The sequence below is a fragment of the Theropithecus gelada genome, chromosome 16 (genome assembly GCF_003255815.1).
Source record: "Theropithecus gelada isolate Dixy chromosome 16, Tgel_1.0, whole genome shotgun sequence".
NCBI lineage: Eukaryota > Metazoa > Chordata > Mammalia > Primates > Cercopithecidae > Theropithecus > Theropithecus gelada.
Genome location: NC_037684.1, coordinates 2670690 through 2697629, shown reverse-complemented (window position 1 = coordinate 2697629; position 26940 = coordinate 2670690). Strand labels below are relative to the sequence as shown.

General features: G+C 56.8%; 1 protein-coding gene across 1 annotated transcript in view; it reads left to right on the top strand.

The window, feature by feature from the left end:
* MYO18A (myosin XVIIIA) overlaps positions 1 to 26940 on the top strand; it is a 53786-nt gene that overhangs the window by 10781 nt on the left and 16065 nt on the right. The window contains exons 13-39 of the mRNA XM_025362003.1: positions 362 to 373; positions 968 to 1144; positions 1367 to 1457; positions 1717 to 1909; positions 2719 to 2805; positions 4911 to 5052; positions 5182 to 5341; positions 6143 to 6329; positions 6664 to 6907; positions 9621 to 9730; positions 12855 to 12920; positions 16760 to 16888; positions 17552 to 17695; positions 18078 to 18167; positions 18299 to 18418; positions 18624 to 18735; positions 19173 to 19300; positions 19610 to 19764; positions 21461 to 21584; positions 21670 to 21870; positions 22406 to 22516; positions 23070 to 23174; positions 23494 to 23640; positions 24042 to 24155; positions 25518 to 25634; positions 25829 to 25912; positions 26345 to 26482. Coding sequence (XP_025217788.1) covers positions 362 to 373; positions 968 to 1144; positions 1367 to 1457; positions 1717 to 1909; positions 2719 to 2805; positions 4911 to 5052; positions 5182 to 5341; positions 6143 to 6329; positions 6664 to 6907; positions 9621 to 9730; positions 12855 to 12920; positions 16760 to 16888; positions 17552 to 17695; positions 18078 to 18167; positions 18299 to 18418; positions 18624 to 18735; positions 19173 to 19300; positions 19610 to 19764; positions 21461 to 21584; positions 21670 to 21870; positions 22406 to 22516; positions 23070 to 23174; positions 23494 to 23640; positions 24042 to 24155; positions 25518 to 25634; positions 25829 to 25912; positions 26345 to 26482 — 3488 coding nt within the window. The remainder of the gene's footprint in view (positions 1 to 361; positions 374 to 967; positions 1145 to 1366; positions 1458 to 1716; positions 1910 to 2718; positions 2806 to 4910; positions 5053 to 5181; positions 5342 to 6142; positions 6330 to 6663; positions 6908 to 9620; positions 9731 to 12854; positions 12921 to 16759; positions 16889 to 17551; positions 17696 to 18077; positions 18168 to 18298; positions 18419 to 18623; positions 18736 to 19172; positions 19301 to 19609; positions 19765 to 21460; positions 21585 to 21669; positions 21871 to 22405; positions 22517 to 23069; positions 23175 to 23493; positions 23641 to 24041; positions 24156 to 25517; positions 25635 to 25828; positions 25913 to 26344; positions 26483 to 26940) is intronic.

Genomic DNA, 26940 nt, shown 5'->3' with positions numbered 1-26940 from the left:
GGACCTTGTCGAGCAATGTCTGTTAGCGCCTCACAGGGACCTTGTTGGGCAATGTCTGTTAGCGCCTCAGAGCTTCCAGTGTTTTCCAGGGTGTGTGTGTGCGCGCACACATGTGCATGAATGTCTTTGTGGGTCTCTTCCTGTATGTGTCAGTGTGATTACACCCACAAACATACTCCCTGGAGACTGTGTGTGTGTGTTTGCATTTGTCCCAAGTCTGACTGTGGTTGTGTTTTCTTGCCTGCTCATCCTCACAACAGCCCCGCCCCACGGTCCCTTCGAGGCGGTGAGCCCCGTTGATGACTGTTTGCTAACACACTGTTTTTCTTTGCATGCTGCATGCTGGTCCTTTGCCTTACAGAAGCTGCTGAAGGTAAAACCTTGTTTCTTGTTAGCTTTCCCTAATTGCCGTGATTAGACACATGTTGGCTGAGGCACATACGTCTGTGCGGGCTGTTCCCTTTCCCCTGCGGCTTTTTTGCCTCCCCACTGTTGGGCCATCAGTGGGTGTTTGTGGTCTCCACTGGCAGATGCCAGGGGGGCAAGAGGGAGGGTTCTAATGCACCCAGGGAATGAGGAGGCATGAGCGATCTCTCAAGATAAATCCCCCACAGGCACACAGGGTTCTTGTGCCCATCCCAGGTGGGCTGGTCCGTCCGCCCTTCCCTACTTGGGCACCCCTGGAGCTGAGCCGTCTGAAAAGGGATTTTTGCAACCGGCTTGTTGCCCTCCGGTGGCAGCATGTGGAGTTACCGCCTACTTTAGGACCTGCTCATTCTCTCCATCCCCATGGAACACAGGAAATGCTGGCCACTGCTGGCTGCCCCTATTCTGCCTAAAGCCCATCAGGTGTCATCAGGGCTGGTTTTTGCCCCCAGAAGATGCATAGTCATCAGCTGGTCATCAGGTCATCAGCTGGCCTAAGGAAAAAGACCCAGGATGCCAGATCCCTTTTTCCACTCCACAGCTGGGCGCAAGCAGTTTGCCCGCCATGAGTGGGCCCAGAAGGCTGCGTACCTACTGGGCTGCAGCCTGGAGGAGCTGTCTTCAGCCATCTTCAAGCACCAGCACAAGGGTGGCACTCTGCAGCGCTCCACCTCCTTCCGCCAGGGCCCCGAGGAGAGTGGCCTGGGAGATGGGACAGGTACGCTTTGTCCCTTGGCTGATGGTTGTGAGCGGGAGGCCTCATCCCGGCCTTGCTGCCATCCCTGGGGCTGGAGGGGATTGCTGGAGTGAACAGATGCTCTGTCAGTGGCAGAGGCCCTGCCCCAGGCCCCGTGCTGACTGGGCCTTGGGCAGGTCAGGGGCCTACCCAGGTGGGGAGTCCTGCAGAGCAGGAGATAGCACTGCTCCCCCTGCCCCACAGGCCCGAAACTGAGTGCGCTGGAGTGCCTTGAGGGCATGGCGGCTGGCCTCTACAGCGAGCTCTTCACCCTTCTCGTCTCCCTGGTGAACAGGTGAGTGCCAGGCAGGACCCAGGGCTTTTCCTGCTTTGGCAGAGGTGGAGTAGATGCCTTTGTGCCTGGTTGGCCGAGGCAGAGCCGGCCTCCTCCAGCAGGGTCTCCCTGTACTGTGGGCTATGAGCAAGGCCAGCACGCCCTCCCCCCCAGGGTCCTGGGCACCTGGGCAGGGATGGAAGTCTGGCTGGGGCAGGGTGGGGCTTCCTGGTGCCAGAGGCCAACCAGCGGGGCTCTGACCCAGGCTGTCCCTATCCAGGGCTCTCAAGTCCAGCCAGCACTCGCTCTGCTCCATGATGATTGTTGACACCCCGGGTTTCCAGAACCCTGAGCAGGGTGGGTCGGCCCGCGGAGCCTCCTTTGAAGAGCTGTGCCACAACTACACCCAGGACCGGCTGCAGAGGCTCTTCCACGAGCGCACCTTTGTGCAGGAGTTGGAAAGATACAAGGAGGTAGCTCTGGGGCCTGGGCCTCACCTGGCCTCAGATTCTGGCCTTGGCACCCCTAGAGAGGGCATCTGTGGATGCAGAAGGCACCACCTTACTCTCCATTTCTGTCCTCCTGCACTCTCTGGAGCAGCAGTCGTTCCTTGCCCCCTTGTCCCTGGCCTCTGGCTTTGGCTACGTTCTTACTTGGTGGAGAGTTTACTCTCCAGGAAGCCTACAGGTGCATTGAGGGCCCTGAGGAGACCGCCCTTGGCCTCTGTTGAGGCACCTCCCAGGCCCAGTGATTGTCACTGTGTGGTTTCTGCTCCAAGTGTGTCTGGGCCTGGCCTTCCCGTCTCCCTTCCCTGATCTGTGAGGGTGACAGATGATGACTTAGTGCCTTCTGTAAAAGGGTGTCCCTGATGGGATGAGAACTGGAAATCCTGCCTCATCTGGAAATGAGTTGAGTGAATTGTCAGGATATTTATTTGGGGCGAGAAAGGATTCAGAAGGAAAATGGCAGTTGTCTTCAAGTGTTTCAAGGATGATTGTGTGAAATTGAGAGTGGGCTTGCTCTGTGTTGCCTAATCAACTGATGTGAGTAATGAGAATGTGACTCTGGCTTAGGATAAAAAGAGGTTCTGAGAATTTTAGCTGTGCAAAAAATACAGTGTGTTGCCTTGGGAGCCGTTTCATTTGGGATGACGGAGGGAGCTCCTGCACGGCACTGAAGAAGGTTGGCCTTGCAGATCTCAGAGCTCCCTCCCAGCCTGCTCACAGGGCTGTTCCCCACAACGTGACCCCCATGCTTAGTACTGCTCGGCCTTCCTTCCCAGGAGAACATCGAGCTGGCGTTTGATGACTTGGAGTCCCCCACGGATGACTCTGTGGCTGCTGTGGACCAGGCCTCCCATCAGTCCCTGGTAGGAGCTGCAGAGAGGGTTTGAGAGAGCCTTTCCTCTCATTTCCCACCCGTCTCCCTGTGGTGGAGCCCTCTCCATCTGAGCTGCTGCCAGGAGTGCCACTGTGGGCTGAGGGAGGGTCCAGCAGTCATGCCCAGACACCAACTACTCTATGGCGCTGGGGCTCTGCCCCTTAGCACTCACGCAGTCTGGCCAGGAAGGTGGCACTTTCTTCTGCTCTAGTGCCCTGGGGAGCCACAGCCCACGGGTGTCCCAGCCAGGCAGGAAAGCGTATCTCCTTTCTCAGCCTCTGAGGCTCAGGCCCCAGCTGGTGACTGGCTGAGCCTCCAGTGTGTCTGCCAGGAGCCCTGGTGACCAGTCCCAGGTGGTGAGGGCCCAGACCCCGAGGACATAGTCATTCCCTCCCATTGTCCCCAAGTAGAGGACTGGTGCAACCTAACAGAGCAGGGCCAGGAGGCAGCCTCCCACTCCCAGGGGAAACAGTGCCAAGCTGTCAAATGCCCTCTAGGGGGCTGTCATGGATATGAACCCTCGCCCCTCAACCTTGGGGGCAGGCTTTGTCACCCTTTGTGCTAGTGTCCTGGGCACCTTGGCACTTGGCGATTGTCCGCCATTAGGGGAACTGCATAAGGTGCTTTATTGGCGAACTGGCATTTTTGCGACGCCGCCGATCTCCGTCCTGTGCTTTGATTCCTGCCTCTCCCTCCCTCTTCTCTGCCATAAGGCCCTGCTTGGCTTGCACAAGTGGTGGGACTGGGAAAGAGTGAGTACCCCCCGGGGACAGATGTTTAAAGTGCCCAAGCACCGCATCTCCCCAGGGAAGTGGATTTTCTTTTCCTGGCACCTGGGCTCCTGTGACGGCCTCACTCAGAACCGTTGTGGCTACCGGAAGAGGGGGCTGTCAGCATGAGCGGCAGGGGTCAGACAGCATGTGGGAAGAGCTTGGCCCTTCTTTCTCTTCTGTGGTCTCCCCTGACTAATGGGCCTTGGCATGGGGCAGCTGCACCCCTGGGGAAGGGGGCCTTGGTGCCAAGCCTGTCTTCCCATCTGATTGCTTCACTGCTCGTTCCTGCTACTTGGTTCCTGCCGCCAGAGTTACCCTGGCCTTTGGCCACATTCTGCTTCCTTCTGGTAATCACGCCAACTCCCTTGGGCATCTGTGGGGAGGAGATGCAGGCAGCTGGGGTCAAAGAGAGAAAAAACTGCCCCTTTCTCACTTCTTTTTTCCTCCAGTCCCTAAAGGCCAGGCCGGAATAGGGTGTGGGGAAGGTTCCATCCTTCCTGCCCAAGAAAGATGTGGGAACTCCATAGAAAAGGCACCTGCAGGCCAGATGTGGCCACAGGCCTAGTTTGTTTGGCCTTCCTGGGATATTGGAAATCAGAATTGGGTATTTCTGCCTTCTCTTGAAGAACCAGAGGGTTTATCAATGCTAGGCCAGTGTTCTTCCAGGACAGCAGTTGGCTGCAGCTCAGTGGTGGTGGTTCCCTGTAGATAGGGGTACCTGCTGTCTAGCTTGCCCCAGCCTCTGCCCATTTTGGCTGCCACATCCGTTAAGTCACCTGTCTTATGCTTTTGGTCCTTGAGTGAGCCTGCAGTGATCCCACCGGCAGCCATCTGAGCCCCCTCTGGGTTCTCTACTCTCAGAGACCAGGATTAACCCCACAGCTGTCACTTACTGACAGCTTCCTTAGGGCCAACCCTTGTGCTCAGGGCCTTCCAGACTTTATCCCACTGCCAGGGAGTGAGAGCAATATGGGGTTCACCCAAGTCCCTGGTGACCTCCGAGGGGAAAGGGTGGAGGAGGGCCTCAGGGCGTAGGCTCTGGCCAGGAGGAAGGCTGCAGTCTTTGGTGACTTTGGACTGGAGTGCTAAGCACCCTCTTTTGCTGTGGGCTTCCCTTTGCTCCCTTTCTTGGCTTCCCTTTCCCTGGGCTGCCCGCCTCCTCCACAAGGTGTCAGCAGTGAGCGACAGGAGCTGCAGCGTGTGTGTGCGTGTATGTGTGCACGTGCGTAGCATTCTGTAGGGTGTGTTTGGGCCTGAGGACCACCCTGGCCCTTTCCCACAGCTCCATATGACAAGGAGGGATTTCCTTCCTTCTCTGTAGGTCCGCTCGCTGGCCCGCACAGATGAGGCAAGGGGCCTGCTATGGCTATTGGAAGAGGAGGCTCTGGTGCCAGGGGCCAGTGAGGACACCCTCCTGGAGCGCCTTTTCTCCTATTATGGCCCCCAGGAAGGCGACAAAAAAGGTAGGTGGCATCCCTAGGGGGTAGCTCCTCTGCTTCCTCTTACAGGTGGGTCTAGGTGGCACTCCCTGTGCAGGGGATCACTTTGTGCCTGTGCCCTGACAACCTGAATCTTGCTTCTCCCACCGTCAGGCCAAAGCCCCCTTCTGCGCAGCAGCAAACCACACCACTTTCTCCTGGGCCACAGCCATGGCACCAACTGGGTAGAGTACAACGTGACTGGCTGGCTGAACTACACCAAGCAGAACCCAGCCACCCAGAATGCCCCCCGGCTCCTGCAGGACTCCCAGAAGTAAGACCACCACTGCCTCCTCCCCTGTCCTGTACCCAGGACTGTTTGGATTTTGGGGCTCCCTCCCCCTGGAGTTGTCTCGGAGGCCCCCTCACTAGCAAAATAAATGGCCTTTATTCCTGAGCGGCAACAGCCCAGGGCACTTGGCCTGGAGGAGCTGGAGGGGCCTCTTGGAGTAGAGGTGGGAGGCAGACATGGTGGGAGAGCCTATGGTTTAAATGTGAAGAACACCCCCAAGTCAAAGAAGGCAGGAGTGGCCTTAGAAACCCCCAGGCCCATAGGCCCTGTCATCCGCTCTGCTCTTCAGAAGATGGTTAGGGGCACCTACCCTGCGACAGGGGCTTCTAGGTGTTTGGCAGATCATAGTGAACAAAACTGAGCTCCCTGCCCTTGTGGAATTTACATTCTAGTGGGAGAGACAGATAATGAACAGTAAACGTAATAAATAAATTATATCGTATGTTAGAAGATGTTGAACCCTAACCCCTCCTGTCACACTGGAAACCTTTCCACACCTTTGCCCTCCCTGGTGAGTGGAAGTAGATGAGTAGATCGCTCCCCTCTGTCCAATTCCTGTCCACCCCTTGGCTTCTGCCCACCTCTGGCTTTCTCTCCATATTGTTTGAAAATTTCTCCACTGTTCGTTTCTCTGTAGGGTGTGGGGCATGCAGTTCAGGTAGCCAGGCCCCTGGACATGGCTGAATGGGACTGTTTGGTGCTCTGGGGCCTTGGGGGAGGAGCGGCCTTTTCCGCTCCATCGATGTGACTGCTTTTCCTCCCTTATCCTCCCACCTCTGGCAGAAAAATCATCAGCAACCTGTTTCTGGGCCGTGCAGGCAGTGCCACGGTGCTCTCTGGCTCCATTGCGGGCCTGGAGGGCGGCTCGCAGCTGGCACTGCGTCGGGCCACCAGCATGCGGAAGACCTTTACCACGGGCATGGCGGCTGTCAAAAAGAAGTCACTGTGCATCCAGATGAAGCTGCAAGTGGTGAGTGCCAACCGGTTCCCAGCAGGCAGGCCTGGGGACTCTTCCTTACCCCTGGCAGGCAGGCCTGGGGACTCTGAGCACACTGAGGCCATCTGGTGCCCACTCAGCGCCGCGCTGTGACTCGATGGCTGCTGGTGGGGTCTTCTTTTTCAGTGCTGCCACCTGTGAGTGGCCACCCAGGCCCAGCGAGGGCAGAGTTGTCCAGGCTTAGTAGGTCCTGGCTGGTGCTGGCGCCCTTGCTACCCCGTGAGCAGTGGAGACGCTGGCACCAGTCTCTGCTCTTCTGAGCACAGGCCATCAGAGCCCACTGAGGGCGGTCCCTTCCCCTCGGCAGGATGCCCTCATCGACACCATCAAGAAGTCGAAGCTGCATTTTGTGCACTGCTTCCTGCCTGTGGCTGAGGGCTGGGCTGGGGAGCCCCGTTCCGCCTCCTCCCGCCGAGTCAGCAGCAGCAGTGAGCTGGACCTGCCCTCCGGAGACCACTGCGAGGCTGGGCTCCTGCAGCTCGACGTGCCCCTGCTCCGCACCCAGCTCCGCGGCTCCCGCCTGCTCGATGCCATGCGCATGTACCGCCAAGGTGGGGCCTCCTTTCCTCTCCACTTTGGGCTCTCTTTTCCAGAGCTGGCTCTGCCCTGCCCCACCTCGCACCTGGGACCCGTGGGCTGCAGTGGGGCTGCTCCTGTCTCTTTCCTCACAATCCTTTCTGCTCTGGTTTCTCATCTCTCCCAGCCCACAGCCCCTTCCTTTCTCCATTTCTTTCCATCCTGCAGAGTCCCCGCCTCCTCCTCTCCCTTCCGTATTCAGTTTTCTTCATCCCTCTCCCCTCCCAGCTCCACCCCGCGCCTTGTCATTTGTCCACAGCTCCCTTTCTCCTCACGTCCCTAGTTTGGACAGTTCAACTTTGCCCACAGCAGCAAACCCAGTGCCCTTTCGGAGCCATCTGTCTAATGAGAAATGAGGTGCTAAATCTTTCTGAAGTACTTAAAACTCCCAAGAAAGGTCAGTCAGACCCTTTTTTATGGGCCCATCTAAAAGAGGAGACATAGAGGATGATAGTATTAGTGGTTACTTAGAGTCCATAGAAGCTATTGTCGGTGGCTGGGGGCCGGGATAGCACACCGCTATCATGATAGCACACTGCTATTATTCCAGATGAGGAGACTGAGGCTCAGAGAGGTTAAGTAGCTTGCCCAAGGTCACACAGCTCCTGAGCGGCAGAGTGGGATTTGACCAGGCAGGCTGGCTGTAGAGTCATGTCTCATGTCTCTCAAGTGGGGTTTTTTGGTTGTTGTTTTTGTTGTTGTTGTTTTGCCTGAGAAGTTATGAGTTGCTGGGTTTCTGATGTTTTTCTCCTTTGCTAGAAGAGCAGGTAGACCCACCCACAGCCAGGTCCCCTTCAGGCATTCCCATGGGCACTGTCACTTTTCTTTAGCAGCCCAAGCCAGGAAACGGGCTCCCTGCCCTGCTCTAAATAAATCATCGATCTGTCCCCACGTCTTGATATGGAGTTGGTGTTTATTATTTCAAAACCAGATTGTTACCGCTCTGAACCAAAATCAATGTGCTTTACTCAAACAAGCAGATCGATGAGGCCAGCAGCAGCAGGCCCCCCTTCCCTCACCCGGCCCCCAGCCACCGACGATAGCACTGATGATTAATTAAGATGCCAGGCGTCCAGACCTGCTATCCTGGCCCATCAATTTAATTGCAATTCAGATACAATCAATAGCTCACTTTGTCTTGGGCCCTCAGCAGCCCCCGCCTCCTGTTTCAATTATCAGGCACATGCATCAGCCTCACCTCCCAGCTGGAGGGTTTCCCAGAGCCAGCTAGTCCATCATTGCTGTGGAGCGAGTCCCTGGCTGACTGTCGGGAGTCCAGGTTTGGAAGCCAGTTCTGCCCCCAGCGGCAGCCTTTGTGACCTTGAGCAAGCCAGTCGCTCCTCCCAGGCCTCCATTTCTATGTCTGAAAGATGAGTCAGATCTGGTTTAAGAAGAAACCCTTTCTGGTTTGAAATTCTGTGATTCTGTGGGAGTGGAGTTCGTGGCCCTCCACCCTGGGCTCTGATAAGATCAGGGTGACTTGGGGTCACCTCCTGCTAGCCACTGCTCTGACCTTGCTCCAAGCCAAAAGCCACCTTGCTCCAAGCCAAAAGTCAGGTCACACCTCCCCTGACCTGAAGCCCAGACACTCTTCAGGGAAAGAGAATCTACAAGTCATATTGGTCACCTGGCCTAGGACTCAAGGTCAGGATGAGGCAAGGAGGGCGGCCTTTCTGATGTCCTGCTTCAGTGGACGGAGGGGGAAAAGAAGTGTTTATTAAATGCCAAGCAAGTGAGTCACACTGTGCTTTTTACTTGGTTTCTCATTTAATCTCCATGACTACCATGCGAGATAAGTGCTAGGGCCCCCGTTTAAAGGTGAAGACACTGAGGCTCAGAGAGGTTAAGTGACTGGCCCAAGGTCACATGATCCTAAGAGGCAGGGCCAGGAATCCAGCACCTAGCCAATGCATGATTCCTTTCAGCTACTCTGGTGCCTTTTTTTGTTTTTTGGTTTTTTTGAGACAGAGTCTTGCTCTGTCTCCCAGGCTGGAGTGCAGTGGTGTGATTTTGGCTCACTGCAGCCTCTGCCTCCTGAGTTCAAGCGATTCTCCTGCCTCAGCCTCCTGAGTAGCTGGGACTACAGGCATGGACCACCATACCCAGCTTACTTTTTTGTATTTTTAGTAGAGACGGAGTTTCACCATGCTGGTCAGGCTTGTCTCAAACTCCTGGCCTTAAGTGATCCTCCCACCTTGGCCTCCCAAAGTGTTGGGATTATAGGCGTGAGCCACCACGCCTGGCCTGGTGTCCTTTTTTTTTTTTCTTTTTTTTTAAAGACCACAGGACATTGTTCTGTCTGCGTTATCACTGAGACATAGACTTGGAGGGCTAGAAAGCATCTTGGGGATTGGGACGTAGCCTTCCTCCGAGCTGGTCAGCTGCCCCGCAACCCCCCATTTGCATACCTCACTGACTAGGAGCTTACTTCTTTCTGAAGGAGCCTGTTCCTTTTTCAGGCCTTCCTGTCCCCCTGTGGAGCAGGCCTGATTGTCCTCCTGGCCTCCTCTTCCTCTTCCCTGACTCCCCACTCTACTTTCGAGGCCTGCCTTCAACCACAGGCTCCCCACCCGCTGCAGTTTCTTCCCTTTTGGTGACTGTCCACTGACTGCCCAGGCACCAGTGGCTACTAGGGTGTGCTGGGAGCAGGCAGCGTTGACGGGCCTGGCTCTGGGCTGCTCTCTCTAGGTTACCCTGACCACATGGTGTTTTCTGAGTTCCGCCGCCGCTTTGATGTCCTGGCCCCGCACCTGACCAAGAAACACGGGCGTAACTACATCGTGGTGGATGAAAGGCGGGTAGGTCCAGGTCCCCAGACCACTCTCCATCTGCCCAGGCCCCTCAAGCAGCTGCCCTTCCCAGACTCATCTGCCTTCCCTCCCCTGGAGACAGCCCATCTGGCCCTGCTCAGGCTCCTGGTTTTGGAAGCACCCAGCTGTGTCCTGGGGCCCAGACCGTAGGAGCTGGAGAAGAGCCATTCCCTCCTTGGAGGCCTGAGCTGGGGGTGTCTGCTCACTGGTGGGTCAGACAATCATCCAGGAGCGAGCAGGGCCTGGGCCCACTGGGGGCACATGAGAATTATTAGTGCCTTGGGAGCCCCACTGACGGCACCTGGGCCCCCAGCCTGGCCCCCATGTCAGGGATTGGTTCCTGAAGCAGGAAACTGTCCAGGGCTGGGTGAACATTCCTCCTAGAAGGAAGGTGGATATGGCGAGACCTCTGTGGTGCCAGGTGAACACAGGCTGCTGGGCCCTTTCCGGCCCTGGGTGGTGAACTCGCGGCTGCGGAAGGGGTGTCCCTGCCCGTCTGCGCTGTCATGTTGAGCCCCAGAGGCAGCCCCTTAGACAGTCACAGGGCTCCCAGAGCAGAGGACCCCTCCTTTACTGTGCTGGGCCTCAGGCACCCATCCTGATTCTGAAAACATCTCAGACCTTAGGATGGCTTCCCTAAAAGGAGGGGATGCTGCAGAATGGGGCAGAAAGCCCACAGAGTGCCCAGCTGTGTATGCCCCCTGCCCCTCCACCCCCGCCTCAAAGACCTGAATTCATAAAGGGGGCTTGGAAGAACTTTCTTCCGTCCTTTGGCCTGCTGGTGGCCTGGGCAACCTCGTGTGGACATCGATGCCCGTCCCACGCCCCCTTCTCATGGGCCTCAGCCTCCATTCCAGCCTCCCACCTGTGGCTACACCAGTACCTCATCAGCTCTGGAAATGCCCCACCTCTGAAATCATAAATCCCAGCGTGACCTTCTCTGACCACAGCCTCCTGCCTGCTGGTCCCACACCTCTCTTCCCCTCAGGACACCTGCTCTCCAGCTCCATCAGGACCTCTCTTTCTGGATCACACTCTGTTTCTCTGTCAATTGTCTCCTTTTCCATGGTTCACTCTGCAGTCACTCTGCCTCCATTGCCCTCAGCCCTCCTGAGCCTCCTGCAGCACCTGGCCTGCCAAACTCCCACCCCAAAGTGCCAGGCTTTGGGTGTCTGCACTCCTCACTTTGGGCTCCCAAGGGTGGTGGAAGAAAATTATACAACTTTGTGGACTTGACTTCCTACAGGTTCATGGTCTTCAGCCTTTGGTGGGCCCTCGGGGGGAACCAGCAAGTCTTCTAGATGTCCCCTTCTTATCTGACCATGACTCCAGGCTTCCTATCTGCTATTCCATTCTCCATCTTTCTCCTCAAATCCTCCCCACCCCACCTTTCTGGCTCACCTTCTCAGCAGATACCCAACTTCCAGATCTCAGGACATCAGGCTCCAGCTTCTTTTCCTGCCTCCTGCAAACCTCTCTTCCTTGGCCTCCTTATTCCTGTACACCTTCTGTCTTGGTGGGGAGGGTCCCTCCTCTCGTCCAGTCCCTTGATCCTGTGCCTTGGAGTCCGTTTCCTTGGGTCTCCCCAGAGACCCCTTCTATCCGTGTGAATTTGCTTCTCTGTCTTTTTCCTCCAGCATCTCCTTTTCTCCTGGCCCTTTTCTCTCCATGGAGAAACTCCCCCACAGACCTGCAGGTTTTGCTCTCTGGAAGGAGCCTCTGTCACCTCTGTCATCATCTCCCTGTACTGTGCTCTGCCTCCTGCCTGCCCTGGGCTTTCTTCCTGCTGCCCTCACCGCCCATGGCTGCCTGGTCCCTCTCCCTGATGCCCTGGCACTGGTCTTCTCATCCCCTCCATATTGCCACAGCCAACCGGCACTTTCTATCCCTCTGTTACTTGAATTCTTAGCAGCACGGGGCTCCATTCTTTCTGGGACATCCTCTCCTGGGCCTCTTTGCTGCCACTCCTGGTTTCCCCCTTGCCTCTGTTCTCATTCCCTCTGAGCTCCTCATTTCCACTTGCCCCTGAAGTAAAGAGGTGTCTTCCTCAGGACTTTGTCTTTGGCCATATGTATTTTCTATTCTGCACCCTCTTCCTGGCCAACCTCATTCACACTCATCACTTCAATTACTGCATATATATTGATGACTCCCAAATCAATACCTCTAGCCCAGGCCTCTCTCCTGAGCTCCAGACATACATTTCTATCTGACTGCCTTCTGGACTTCTCTACCCCTATCCCTTATGGCATCTCAGACTCAGCTTTTTCAAACCAAACTCATTCTGTCTCCCCACAGGTCGGCTCTTTCTCTTATATTCCCTACTTTGGAGAATGGCACCATTATCTGCTTAGTTATGTCAATCGGAAATCTCAGTATAGCCCTAGATTCCTCCTTACATACCCTATCCCCATATCAGGCAAGGCTCTGTCTCCTTAACACCTGCTGTGTGTTCTCTTCTTCTCTTCCCCTTGGGCCAGGCTCTAGCCTCCCTTCCTGTGGTCTACTGCCTAAGAGGGGTAGGTCTCCATCCATCTACCCATTTGCCAGTGAGACCTCTACCAGTGCAGACCTGATCATGCCCATCTCTGAGGGAACCCTTCAGGGGCTCCCGAAGCACATGGGGCTCCACGTGCTTTGGCTCCAGCCCCCTCTCTATTTGCACCTTCACTACCCACCCCCCATCCCAGTTCCAGTGAGTGACTTGGAGTTTCCTCAGTGCATTTTGCTGTCTTGTGCTCCCAGGCCTTTGCGTACACTGGTTCCTCCGCCTGAAATGCCCTCTCCCCTACTTGGTCCAGCAAATTCTCACTTGTATCAGAAGTTCTCAGCACAACCAAGAGCTGTCTGAGGTGCCTCGTGTAGGTGCCACCTCCTGTGGGCACTGCAGTAGTTCACTTGTCTTGCTCCCCAGCAAGATGCTTTGTTCCTCTTGTAGTCATCTCTGTGTCCCCAGAGTCCAACCCAATGCCTGACACTGAGGAAGCCCACACAAGTGCATGAGTAACAGACTGTCTAGGAGGAGGGAGGGGAAGGGCTAAGGGCCTGGAGGAAGCCCTGCATGGTGAGGGGAGACCCAGGCGGGCTGCCTGATGGAGGCTTCTCTCTACAGGCGGTGGAGGAGCTGCTGGAGTGCCTGGATCTGGAGAAGAGCAGCTGCTGCATGGGCCTGAGCCGGGTGAGTTGTCCCACAGGAGGGCAGTCGGGCCTCACTCCAGGGGCCCCTGGGTGGCTGGCCCACTCCTTCTGTTCTTGCTGCTCAGCCAGACATCACTGGTCTCCTGGTGCCCTCTGAGTCTTGCCCTAGCTCCACCCCGCCCAGCCACTCAGGGGCTGCCTCCTTCAGGGCTAGGGGCCAGGGAGGTAGAGGGTTCAGATGCAGCAACTTGACTTTCCTTCCTTCTGGATAACTGGCTTGTTCAGTGCCAGGAACACCTCTGTGATGTCAGGAGAGAGTGGGTAGAAGGTGGCCCTGAACTTGGCCCGAGTCCTGGTGTGGGGAGTAGGGGAGACTGGAGGGCTGGACCCAGAGGATGTGGGCTGGAAGAGGCAGGAGGCCTTGGGTAGAGCCCCTGTGGAGAGTTACCTGGGGCTGCTGGGTTCCAGAGAGCAAGCAGGACATGGTGAGGCTGTGCCGCCACCACCTGCCCACAGGCCGAATTCCTCATCTGAATGGAACGCTGTGCGTAAAATGCAGGCACGCCGGCCCCTGGGTGCCAGTTTGCCACGTCACTCCTCACCAAAGGGTCAGCTGAGCATTCCTCCCACAGGCAGGAAGCCCTGCATGCCCCTCTTTTCCGAGCCTGGGAAGCTTGGACAGGGGGCACCCGCATACGTGCCCCCGGGCTGGGGTGGAAAGGAGGCCAGTGGAGAGCCAGAGAGGGCTCTGGGCTGGTTGTCTGCCGGCAGAGAGGGAAGGAACTCTGGGTTGCAGAGTCCCGTGGGGCGTGTGCGGTGCAAGGAGGTGCTTGCAGAGGCTTGAGTCTCACTTGTCCTGTGTGCTTGGTCCTCCCGGCCCTGCATGTTGAGTCGCTTTCCTGGCTCCTCCTGCCCTCCCTCACTGTCAATCGCTCCCATCTCTGTGTCTTTGCATCTTCCCATCTTTGCTTCTGCCGTCCCTGGCTTTCCCTTTGGCCCCAGCAGTCCCTGCTGGTCTCTATTCCTTGGTTTCTGGTTCTGTTTTTCTGTTTCTCTCCTTGTTCTCTGTATCTTTGTGTCCCATTCTCTTTCTGTGTCATTTTCTGGTTTGTGTCACTGCTTTGTCTACCTCTGTGTCTGGCTCAGCTCTTTTCTCTCTGTCTGTTCCGCTCCCCCCGCTTTTTTAAGCTGGGGCTGCCATCTAGGGCCCCTGCCTAGGGCCGCCTGCTGTCAGGCTTTACTTCAGCTGCAGGGTCTTTCCCTGGGTCCCGTCACCCTGGTCTTTCCCGCCAGGTTCCTGCCTCTCAAGCAGGCTGAACTGCTGCTGGCTGCCATTGGGGATGGCACCTCCTGCAGCCCATGCCTGGGTTCCCAGGCCTGTCTCGGGCAGGGCAGGAAAGGGCCTGTATAGGCTGATCCTCTTCCCAGCTGCCATCTCAGACCTTCTGTCGTCCTGAGCCATGCCAGGTGCCCGGCTGAGGCAGGCAAGCCCCAGGGCACACTGTCACTCAAGGGCAGAGCTGGGCCAACACTGGGTGCCTGCTCACATCTAGTTTGGGAAAGAAAGTTCAGGCCGTCTAGGCTCTGGTTAACACTGACTCATGAGCAGGGATTTCCTGTGTGTCACATTGCTTCAGGGGAGGGGGTCTTCATCTGAGCCATGGGACCCTGAGAGTTTCAATAAGGACTTTGGGGGGCTCAGAGCCTCCTGACATTGTAAAATTTGTATGAATGTGTATTTTGGGGAGGAGATGGCCTGGAGCTTTCACTCAATACCCAGAAGGACCCTTAACCCCACAAATGTTCGAGATTGATTTGAGGCTCGCTGCTTTGGCCTCTAGACCATTCTTTCTCTTCTCATTGTGTCTCTGGGCCATTATCCACCCCCCACTCCAGCACCTCACTTCTGCCCTGGTCAGGTGGCTATGTGTCCTAACCAAGCATGTTTGCTGTCCGCTGGTGGGACCTGGATATTCCTTTTACCCCCAGTGGGATTTCAGACTTGCACATTATATGAAATTAAGCAGCTGGGGGCCAGGCGTGGTGGTTCACGCCTGCAATCCTACCACTTTGGGAGGCTGAGATGGGCAGATTGCCTGAACCCAGGAGTTTGAGACCACCCTAGGCAACATGGTGAAACCCCATCTCTACTGAAATACAAAAAAATTTTCTGGGCGTGGTGACGGGCACCTGTAGTCCCAGCTACTTGGAAGGCTGAGGCATGAGAATCGCTCGAGTTCAGGAGGTGGAGGTTGCAGTAAGCAGAGATTGCACCACTGCACTCCAGCCTGGGTGACAGAGCAAGACTCTGTCCCCAAAAAAAGAGAGAAAGAAATTGAGCAGCCGGGCACGGCAGCTTATGTCTGTAATCTCAGCACTTTGGGAGGCTGAGGCAGGAGGATCACTCGATGCCAGGAGTTCAAGACCAGCCTGGGCAACATAGGGAGACCCCATCTCTACAAAAAAATACAAAAATTAGCTGGGAATGGTGGTGCACACCTGTAGTGCCAGCTACTGGGGAGGCTGAGGTGGGAGAATAGCTTAAGCCTGGGAGGTAGAGGCTGCAGTGAGCCATGATCACACCACTTTACTCCAGCCTGGGTGACAGAGCAAGACCGTTCAAAATAAATTTAAAGAAAAGAAATTGAGGCTCAGGTAGAACTTAGGACCCATGGGAGACCCCATGTTCGATGGTGGGATTTAGGGAAGTGTCACAAAGGACTGAGCTGGCTTTTTCCAAGGCCAGCCTCAGGGGACCAGGTTTCTGTGGAGTCGCCAGAGGCAGAGCTTTCTCAGCAGAAAGTTTAGGCCCTCTCTTTGCATATTTGCTGAAGGGGGCCTTGGGATACTGTGCCTGTTGGCTCTCAGTGCATTTACGTAACCTGTTTCCCATCACGTTCACATCTTCTCTTTGCCCCACAAAAAGGAATTTTCTGTGTTCTATGCCAGATGGAGGTAGGCCTATACCTAGGTGTCTCCGCCCACTCTCATGGATACAGAGTGATTTTTTTCACCCAACCCTTCCCGTTTCACACACACTCCTCTTTGTGGCGTGTGGCAAATTTTACCAAGCCCTATCTTAGGGCAGCACAGAGTGTTAAGGAAAGGCCGGGTGTGGGGGCGCCCAGCTGGTTCTGCACATGCCTGCCCTCCAGCCCCCAAACCTGTATGACAGGTCCCTCAGCTGGGCCAACCCCCGCCCACCTCACTGGCTTCTTCATGAGAAGGTGAAACTTGGGTGTGTGTTGGGGGGGTGGCACATGAAAGAGGAGACCATCTGAAATGAAACTAGCAGGGATGGGGAGGAGAAGGCAGGAGCTTCCCACCACCCTTCTTCCCATTCTCCCTGCTTTTCTTCTGCACGCTTCTCCCCAGCACTGCTTCTCACACAGACATCCTCCGGCATCCACTCCCCCTGATCCCAGCAGTTGGGAGTCAGAGGGGGCTGGAGCCCGGGTTAGGCCCTGCAGTGGGCTGTGGGCACAGGGGGCATTGACAGGGTTGCTGGCAGTCCTGGGTGAGGAAGCCCTCACAGATGTGGCAGGATGCCCCCTCCCTGTTTGACCAGTGACTGCTCCATTTCCTTCCTTGCCCCAGATATCTTCCCTTTACTTTCCCTCTCCTTTCATCTTTCTTTGAAGTTAAATTTCACACCTTACTCCTCCCCTGCCAAAACCTCCCCAGCCCCTTCTCCCTCAGCCTTCCCAGGGCCTCTTCCTGCTCCTCCCCTCCTCTCTTGGACAATTGGATTTTGAGGCTCTTCCCAAGCGAAGGGCTGTACTCCCTGGCCGGCTTGTTTCTCCAGTTCCTCACCTTCCCTCCCTTTCCTCTGCTGGGCTGGCCCAGTCTCCTGCCTTCACCTGGCCTGCTTTTTCACAGGTGTTCTTCCGGGCGGGTACCTTGGCACGGCTGGAGGAGCAGCGGGACGAACAAACCAGCAGGAACCTAACCCTTTTCCAAGCAGCCTGCCGGGGCTACCTGGCCCGCCAGCACTTCAAGAAGAGAAAGGTGCTGCTCTAGGGACATCCCCTCCCCCCGCAACCTAGATGGGCACGGCCAAGTTCCTGGGGTGGGGGCTATGAGGGGGAGAAGAGGCAGGAACCTCCCAGGCCACCATGTCCTGGGCCAGGGTGGGGAACGGGCAGCTCCCTGGTGCCAGCAAGTGTGCTGGTGTGCCCAGCAACAGGGCCTGGTTGGAGGGCTTTGTTGAGGGGTAGGGGAATCAGGGCCCAGGCAAAGGTGGGCTCTGGATCACAGGCTGCTCCATGAAGATTAAGGAGCTGTGTCAGCGACTCCTTTTCTTATTAGCAAGTCCATAAAACAGCCAGCACTGCCGCCTCTTGTGTTTCAGCAAGATTAGGTTTTATAGCACAGCTAGGCCAGGGTGCTGGAAATAATCAGGCAGCAAATAAAGCAGATGAAATTATTCCTAATGGCAGCGGAGCGGCTAGTGCCCAGCGCGGTGCTCCCAGGGCTGGGTTCTGTGCTGCCCACCCTCTGAGGGATGGAGGGAGCCTGGGGCAAGGGGGAGCATGGGAAATATCTGACTCGGGGTCAGGAGGCCAGAGGAGCAGCCCTGGGGGCCTGTGCTGATGGTGGGGAGGATCCTGGGCCGAGCTTGGCCAAGGTGACTGAGAACCGCACTGTGCGCCACCCCCACCCCACCTGCAGATCCAGGACCTGGCCATTCGCTGTGTTCAGAAGAACATCAAGAAGAACAAAGGGGTGAAGGACTGGCCCTGGTGGAAGCTCTTTACCACAGTGAGGCCCCTCATTGAAGTACAGCTGTCAGAGGAGCAGATCCGGAACAAAGACGTATGTGACAGCCTGGGAGGGCCAAGTCTCTGGGTGAGGGGAAGCCTTGCCGGTTTAGCTTGAACTTCCAAGCGCTTCTTCATTTAGTCCAGAGAGCTCACATCCTTGAAATGTACTCAGCAAACAGAAGATGTCCCTCTGGGGTGCTGGCTGAGCCCCTGGGCAGCCTCTTAATGATAAAATTTTGGGCATCTCTAGCTTATTGGGAAGGGTCTAGGGACAGGATTCCCAGGAGGCAGTGGCTCTGCTATTGGGGACATGCTTCCTCCCATGGTGTCCTGGCCCAAGCTTCATCAACTTCGTTCACTACAGGGGTGCAGACCCAGGGCCCCAACCCCTCGCAGTGCCTTTGGCTTACTTTGCCCTCTTTGGTCCACCCTAGGAGGAGATCCAGCAGCTGCGGAGCAAGCTCGAGAAGGTGGAGAAGGAGCGGAACGAGCTGCGGCTCAACAGTGACCGGCTGGAGAGCCGGGTGAGTGACTCCTGGCACCACACCAACTGGGCATGGCTGCAGGGAGACACAGCCCCTGCAGGTCCCCCAGGTGTTCTGGCTGAGTGAGGCAGGCACTTCAATTGGTGGTGACTCCCTACCCCCAACCCCAGATCTCGGAGCTGACATCGGAGCTGACAGATGAGCGTAACACAGGAGAGTCTGCCTCCCAGCTGCTGGACGCGGAGACAGCAGAGAGGCTCCGGGCTGAGAAGGAGATGAAGGAATTGCAGGTGAGGGCAGGGCCTGGGTGAGAACAGCAGGCTGGTGACTGCCACACCATAGTGCCCACTGGCTCCCCCCAAAAACAGTTGGCGTCTTCACCCCTAGCCCAGCATCCCTGTCTGCCCTGGGTAAGCATGTAAGCATGGTCTGTGTGGTTCAGGGAGTGGGTATGAGGGGACAGAATGGCATACCCTGAAACCCCGTCTTCTGCAGACCCAGTATGATGCACTGAAGAAGCAGATGGAGGTTATGGAAATGGAAGTGATGGAGGCCCGTCTCATCCGGGCAGCGGAGATCAACGGGGAAGTGGATGATGATGATGCAGGTGGGCCTGAGGCCCAAGCAGCTCGGCAGTGGCCTGCGATGCGAGCCCTGATGCCCACCCCTGGGTAGTCATGTCCCTTGTCCAGGCCTGTCTCCCCTCCATGAGCTAAAGTGAAAGAAACAGATGAGAAGGCTGAGGTGCCAATAAATGCAGGGGATTGTTAGGCAGAGCTGTAACAACCACGATCATGACAAAGACTGAGGGCCGTGGTCCCAGCAGTCCCTGGGGGAGGCACAGCACATGTAGCCACATCTCTCGCTCTGGTCTTCTCCTGGCTAGTGGCTCCTTCTGCCTTGGGAGGAAGCCGTCATTACAGAGAGCTTTCTGAGCCCTGGCTGACTCCACCTGCTGCTCCCCCTGCCCCATCCTCCTTCCCCTCTGCCCCTTCTGGGGACTCTCAGCACCTCCATCCTCCCTTGTCTGCCTCAACCCCACAGGTGGCGAGTGGCGGCTGAAGTACGAGCGGGCTGTGCGGGAGGTGGACTTCACCAAGAAACGGCTCCAGCAGGAGTTTGAGGACAAGCTGGAGGTGGAGCAGCAGAACAAGAGGCAGCTGGAGCGGCGGGTGAGGCTGGGGAGGAGCCGAGGCCTGTGCTTGAGAGGACCCGGAGGGGAACTGGTGCCTCGTGTCAGTCCAGTGAAGGCTGGGGCCAGGCAGGCCTGGCCTGGGACAGATCAGGGAGGCTGGCATGTTAGCTTCTCGGTGCAGGGGCAATCAGGAGCAGGCTATCATTAGAGCTTCTTCAGTACCCTGGGAGACCCTACTTCCTCCCACATCCCTGGGTCTTCCCCTCACTTACCCACCTCCCCCTCCTCACCTTCTCCACCAATGCTTCCGGGCCTCTCTGTATGTGCACCCCGTCTCGGCCCCTAGCTCGGGGACCTGCAGGCAGACAGTGAGGAGAGTCAGCGGACTCTGCAGCAGCTCAAGAAGAAGTGCCAGCGGCTGACGGCTGAGCTGCAGGATACCAAGCTGCACCTGGAGGGCCAGCAGGTCCGCAACCACGAGCTGGAGAAGAAGCAGAGGAGGTAGGTGGGCCCCCTGCCCTGGGCCCAGAGAACCTTCTGGAGCAGCCACAGACAGGACTGCCTCCTCGCCCTCCAGGGAAGAAAGAAGGAAGGATCTGAATTTGTCCAGGGCCCTTGCCTGCCTGGTCACTCATCTTGGAACGTGAAGAGGCCCCCTCTTGACCTCCAGGGTGGACTCGAGCTGTGTCCCCACTGAAGGCCTGCCCAGGCCTCTGCTTTCAGAGGTGCTCCCCGCATCACGTGCCTGTCACCCTGTGCCAGGCCCCATCAGGAAGGGCATCAACCAGGGCCCGTGCAGGAACCGCTATGTCCCTGCCCCCGGCCCCCAGCTCTGCCTCTCCCTCACTTGCCTCAGCTACACAAACACTCTCTCCTGACTAATGTCGTTAAACTACCGTGCCACTTCCATCTCATTATGGTAATGATACAAAGGAGGGGGGTGGCCCTCACAGGAGAAAATCCAATCTAAATTAATTTCCCGGGCTGGGAATGAGGATGGGACGCCTTCATTAGCAGTACTGAGGAACCCACACACCCTGGGAACAGCAGGGCGCCCTGGGGAGCAAGAACAGCACCCATTTCTCCTCTGTGGGGGAAGGGCTTCTCAGCAGAGGCACCGGTTGCCTTTGTGAAGGGGTATCCCCACACCCACGACCCTGGGAGTGAGGATGGCAGAGCCTTTCCAGTGACTCTGGGTTACCCCTGGCCTCCTGGACCCACCACCATCTCCCCAACTGGGGAAATAGGAAGGTTTTCTATTCCTCCCACCTGACACCCTGACCGCCACTTCCCTCGTTCTCATCTCTGCCCCCACCCTACCCCTTTACCCAAAGGCTGGCACCCTTAGCTCGACCCCCCTTCTGAGCACGCAATGACAATACCAGCTCGGCCTAGTTAGCGTGCTGCTGTGCTCCCCACTGGGCAACTTATTAGGTTTCAGCTGCCCGGAGTTTTCTTACTTTTTTTTGATGTGGGGTTGGGGTAAGGGGAGCGTTCAACTTCCACAGGAACCTGATTAGCTATTCAGGGAAGGTGGTAAGAGGAATTTGAGCAATTTGCTGCATATTTAGCGGGAAATGGAAGACTGGGAAGTGGAGGAGTGAAGAACGAGGCCCCCTGTGTGCCCATTGAGGCATGTGGCCAGCTGGGCACAGTAGGAATGCCAGCTCTGAACCCAGTATGGGGTGTCCTGGTGGTGTCCTGCCAGCACTGCTGGGGTGCATGGTCCTGGCCAAAGGCTGGTGCCCAGAGGCAGGGACAAGGAGCCAGTTGTTGCTCTTACAGTTGCCGAACCGAACTGTGGAAAGTGAGTTAGTAGAAGCAGGGTGCTCATCTCTACCCTTTTCCCACCCCACCCTCACCTGGGTCTCTCATTGTTTGATGTGTTGAAATGGAAAATGTAGAGACTTAACTCCTGAGGGGCCTGTTAAGCAGGCTAGGGGTCCCTCTTAGGCCTACTTGGTGAAAGGGCTCGCCTGAGTGCTCCCTATCCCAGACCCAGTTGCTCAATAGGGCCTCAGTGGCCTGACCTGCCACCTCTAAATGTCACCCCTACCTTGCCACTGGCCCCACGTTAGGGCTGCATGGGTCCCCCCACCCCTGCTTGGGTCCTGTCCATGGCACCACCTCCTGACAATCTCTGTGTGGGGGACCCCGGCTCTTCCCCATCTGATAGAGCCGCCACGCTCCCTTGCAGGTTTGACAGTGAGCTCTCGCAGGCGCATGAGGAGGCCCAGCGGGAGAAGCTGCAGCGGGAGAAGCTGCAGCGGGAGAAGGACATGCTCCTTGCTGAGGCTTTCAGCCTGAAGCAGCAACTAGAGGTGGGTAGGGCCACCCACCGTCTGTGCCCTGTCCCCCTCACAACCTGGGGTCAGCCCTGCACCAGCCTCATCTCTTTTGCTCCAGGAAAAAGACATGGATATTGCAGGGTTCACCCAGAAGGTTGTGTCACTAGAGGCAGAGCTCCAGGACATTTCTTCCCAAGAGTCCAAGGATGAGGCTTCTCTGGCCAAGGTCAAGAAACAGCTCCGGGACCTGGAGGCCAAAGTCAAGGATCAGGAAGAAGAGCTGGATGAGCAGGCAGGGACCATCCAGATGCTGGAGCAGGTACAGGAGAGCTTGGCCAAGGGAGGGGTGCCACCATCCCCACAGCCAGCCTCAGGCATGGGCCAGAGGATCCTGCCTCCATTCATTCATGTGTTCACTCACTCACCTACTCACAAAATGTGGAGTGAGCACCTGATCTGTGCCAGCCACAGTATAAAGATGCAGTCATGGAACTTTCCACAAAAACAAATCTGATGGAGCTCTAGTAGGGAAGGGCTCAGGATGCATGGCAGCTGAGGGCCACAGGCCCAACCAGCCTGCCACCAAGTCAGTTCAGGCAGCTGGAGCCTGCAGGCAGACGGAGAAGCTGCAGGACTGTCCCCACCCCAGCTACCTCTCTCTGGGCCTATGCCAGACCACTAGCAAGGGAGTTCAGCTGCTCTGGTGAAGCTGCTGGCACGAGAGCAAGGTGCCAGCAAAGGGAACTGGCTGGTGGACATTCTCAGCCCATGAGCCTAGGGAGAGCCACACACAAGTGGGAAGGGGGTGGGCATTGCTGGGGAGGGAACCCAGACCCTACTCCAACCACCTCCAGGCCAAGCTGCGTCTGGAGATGGAGATGGAGCGAATGAGACAGACCCATTCTAAGGAGATGGAGAGTCGGGATGAGGAGGTGGAGGAGGCCCGGCAGTCGTGTCAGAAGAAGGTAAGGTATCTGAGTACTTACCTGCCTAGCGTAAACACCTTTTCCCATCGCCGCTTTAAAGTAAGGGGCTTTCTGCCTCCCTACCTCAGCCACATTGTCTTCCATTGTCATTCTGGGCCAGGAAGCACCTCTCGGGATCCTGGCATTGGCAGGGATGTATTGGCTCAGAGTCTGTAGAGAAGCTTGAGCCCCTGAGGAACTAACGCTCCCTGCTTTCTGTGCCAGGGGCAGCCCCCTGTGCCCCTGCTGTGCTGCGCTGTACTGGTGCTGTCTGCAGTCAGCCAGCCTGGCCGGATAGGTCTCCACTGTGCGGCGAGGTGTCCTATTCTGTCTTGGCTAGCCCCACCGCATGTGGCCTGCCATCCCTCCTCGCCCTCCCAGGCTGCTTTGAAACCCTGGAAACCTGAAATTTAGGTTCTGACTCCTCCGCCAATATCACTGTGCTCAGGCCTGCCCCACTGTTTTCCCGGAGTGGGGAACCCAGAACCAAAGGGGCCTGCTTGGCACCAGGTACTAAAGGGATGGACGGGTCTCTGTCCCCATGGTATTCCAGTTAAAACAGATGGAGGTTCAGCTGGAGGAAGAGTATGAGGACAAGCAGAAGGTGCTGCGAGAGAAGCGGGAGCTGGAGGGCAAGCTTGCCACCCTCAGCGACCAGGTCAGGGGACGCTCCACCTGCCAAGCCTGGCCAGCTACCTGCCCATGCAGCCTGAGGAGTGGGGATCCTAGGGATGGGGAGCCGGGAACAGAGCTGTCAGGGGGATAGGAGTGCTGCAAAGAGCCCATCATCATCCCTCGATGGAGGCATCACCGTACATTGGCACACCCAGCCCTTTACCACTGGTTGGCATGATCCTGGCTCTTCCAGGATCCTTATGGGGACACTGATAATGAGGACGTGGTGAGGAGTGGGCTTGGGTAAGATAGGAGGAGGCCCTGTGTGGAGCCCAGAACCCCAACTGCTGGTGCCCACCCAGGTGAACCGGCGGGACTTTGAGTCAGAGAAGCGGCTGCGGAAGGACCTGAAGCGCACCAAGGCCCTGCTGGCGGATGCCCAGCTCATGCTGGACCACCTGAAGAACAGCGCTCCCAGCAAGCGAGAGATCGCCCAGCTCAAGAACCAGGTATCCCCAGAGAGCACATGGCTGATCCAGGCACAACAGAGCTTACCTTTTCCATTCTCTTTCTCTCTCTCTCACTCCTCTCAGTGGCTCGTGAGTCCTTGGGAAGGAAAGTGACAGGATAGAGGGGAGAGCCACATGTAGCAGCTAGACTCCCCAGGCCCTGCGTGTGCCTTACTGTCTCACCGCCCAGCCCAGGGTGGTGTGGATGGGGCCTGGTGCCCACCAGCCCTGTCACAGGAGGAGATGCCCACACATGCACCACCACACAGCCATGGCCCTGGGGTCTGAAGTGAATGGAGGAGGAGAAGGAGGGCATCTGGGCTCACTCTTCCCTGTACAGCCCTCCTGCCCCCAGGGAATGACTGACATCTCTCTCTGGGGCGGGGGTGGTCTCTGTCCAGCTGGAGGAGTCAGAGTTCACCTGTGCGGCAGCCGTGAAAGCACGGAAAGCAATGGAGGTAGAGATCGAAGACCTGCACCTGCAGATTGATGACATCGCCAAAGCCAAGACAGTGGTGAGGGGCCAGGGTGCCCGGGGCAGAGCTCGGGGGGCTGAGGCAGAATAGAGCTGCCTCTGTGGCTCCCTTCACCCCAGACAGGTTCCTCCACGTCAGGACTTGTGACGGGTCCTTTCATGCCAGCACTTGCTGCAGGAAGAGCAGGCCCCCCTGCTCTGCGTCTCCCCACCCTGAGCAGAGGCCTCGGGGAGGAGCGGGCAGAAGAGGGAGCCAGCAAGGGCCCATCTCCCTGTTTAACCACCTGCCTGCGGGAGCTTGGCCGCAGGCCCCAAAACCATAAATAAAGGCATCTAATGTGACTGAGGGACGTAAACAGGTGCCTAGAGATTAGCAGAAGCACCGATAAGAGGACAGGATGGCTTGGCTTCCCTCCCCTTCCCCCTGTCCAGCCCACTGACAAGCCCAAGCGGCAGCTAATTAGAGCTCTTATTTAATGCCTCCTTTTTAATTCCCCACCTCTCCCACAGCCCATCCATCGGCAGAGAATTCATTACTGGGATGTGGCCACCAATACCTCCTTGGGCAGGGAATGGGGCAGGGGAGGAGGCTGGGCTGGGCTAGTGGCTTCATGGCCCCTGAGCTAGTCACCTAGCTGCTGAGAGATGCCAATCTCACAGGCTTGATTTATCCCCATGACATCTGTGCTCCTCAGCAGTTTTCAGGTGAGTAATTCAAATTCCTTAATTGTGTTAAAAAAGGTTGTTATAAAATTACCATTTTATTTAAATCTGAGTTAATAAATTTCTTGGCGGAGGCTTCCCCAGCTCCCCACAGCCCAGTAACAAGATGGATGGGGCAGAGAAGGAGCCAACACAGTCATTGTGGTTTGGAATTACAGGCTAATAGATTCATTCATTTCCTGAAGCTGCTGTTGGATCTCTCTTCCCCTCCCCCAAGGAGGGGACTGGCTGTGGGGGCTGGATGCCCAGGGAGTGGGCAGTCCCAGGGGAAATGAGAGTCTAAGCCAGGAGACCTTCGCAGACTTGAGGGGTCCTTCCCTGGGGCCTGAAGGGGGCAGAGTACACGCAGGCAGGGCCTGGACTGATAGTGCCAGGATGATGGGTCATTTGTTCTGGGCAGACCTTTTCTGCCTTCTCATTAGCCTCAAAGGAGCTGCCAGGAAGCAGCTGTCATTCAGCTCAGAGGCCCAGGGTCTGCCTGTACTACACACAGCCCTTTCCCTCATCTCCCTGGTCCGGAGCAGGACAGGCAGCTCCCTGAGCATCACTGGTCCTGGGACCCACCCCAGGGGGCAGACAGCCCATTATCATCTCTACAATGCCCCCACCATTGGAGGCAGCTGGAGCCCACAGACACACTGGGCCTGAGGCCCTCTGATCTGTCTTTGCCTCTGTCCAGCTGGAGGAGCAGCTGAGCCGCCTTCAGCGTGAGAAGAATGAAATCCAGAACCGGCTAGAGGAGGATCAGGAAGACATGAACGAATTGATGAAAAAGCACAAGGCTGCCGTGGCTCAGGTACCCCTGCCAGGAGTGCCCCTCACACTCCGCACCGCCATCATCCTTCTGGTCCTCCTCGTGGGTCCCCCATACAACCGCTTGTTTTGGGAGGTGATGGAGTGAGAACTTCGGTCCCCTGGTGTTCCAGCTGGGCTGGCCTGGCTGAATGTTTATGGGGGATCCTGCTTCTGATGCTCTCACCCCTTTCCCAGGCTTCCCGGGACCTGGCTCAGATAAATGATCTCCAAGCTCAGCTAGAAGAGGCCAACAAAGAGAAGCAGGAGCTGCAGGAGAAGGTGAGGACCAGGGGCTCCCTTGGGAGAGAGTGCCAGGATCACTACGTGTGGGAGGAACCCCCAAGTTCGCAGTTTAGAAGGCACTTTTCTCTGCCATCAGTAATCCACAGAGCAACATAAACTAGGAGCAAGGGCTAGGCTTGGAGCCATGTTACCATAGCAGACATTTGGGCTTCCCCTGCCTCATTTCCCATCTCTATTCCCTCTCCAGTCCTTAGCTTTCTCCTTTCTCTCTGAAGGGCAAGATCTGTGCCAAGCGCTAGGGCAGATGGGGGAGGCCTCTGGCCCAGGGCTCCATTCTCTTTCCTCCCAGGTGCATCCCTCTCTACCCCTCCCGCCTTCTGGTCACCGTGGTGATATTGCCTGCCCCAGACGTATCCTCCTCACTTTCTGGGCTCAGTTCTTTCTTCTCTTCTTGCCCTCCACCTCTAGCTACAAGCCCTCCAGAGCCAGGTGGAGTTCCTGGAGCAGTCCATGGTGGACAAGTCCCTGGTGAGCAGGCAGGAAGCTAAGATACGGGAGCTGGAGACACGCCTGGAGTTTGAAAGGACGCAAGTGAAACGGCTGGAGGTGGGTTCCCGCTTCTCCCGGGCCGCACCAAACAGGGCAGAGCTGCGCCAGCACTGGAGCCGCGCATGCTCAGCAGGGCTGGGCAGGCCCCCGGACACTCCTCAGAGGCCTGTGCCTCGTTGCCAGGCCAGCTGACGGGCAGGTGCTTCTCTCCCGCCCCGCCTGGCCTGCTCTCTGGGTACCATGGAGCCCGCCTGCTTTACATTCTGTTTCCGTGCTTGCTTTCTGCCAAGGGACCAGAGCAGCTTAGCTCTTCGTCTTCATATTTTCCTCCACCACGAGCTCCCCCCTGCCTGTTCCCCTCAACCGGTTCTCTGGCTGGGTCATAAATATGCAGCGGATGGTGCCACTTCTGTGCAGGCTGGAGTCTGTTCTCTCATCTGCCCTCTCTCTCCTCCTCTCCCCTTCCCTGCTTCATTCCCTTTCTTTTTTTTTTTTTTTTTTTTTTTTTTTTTTTG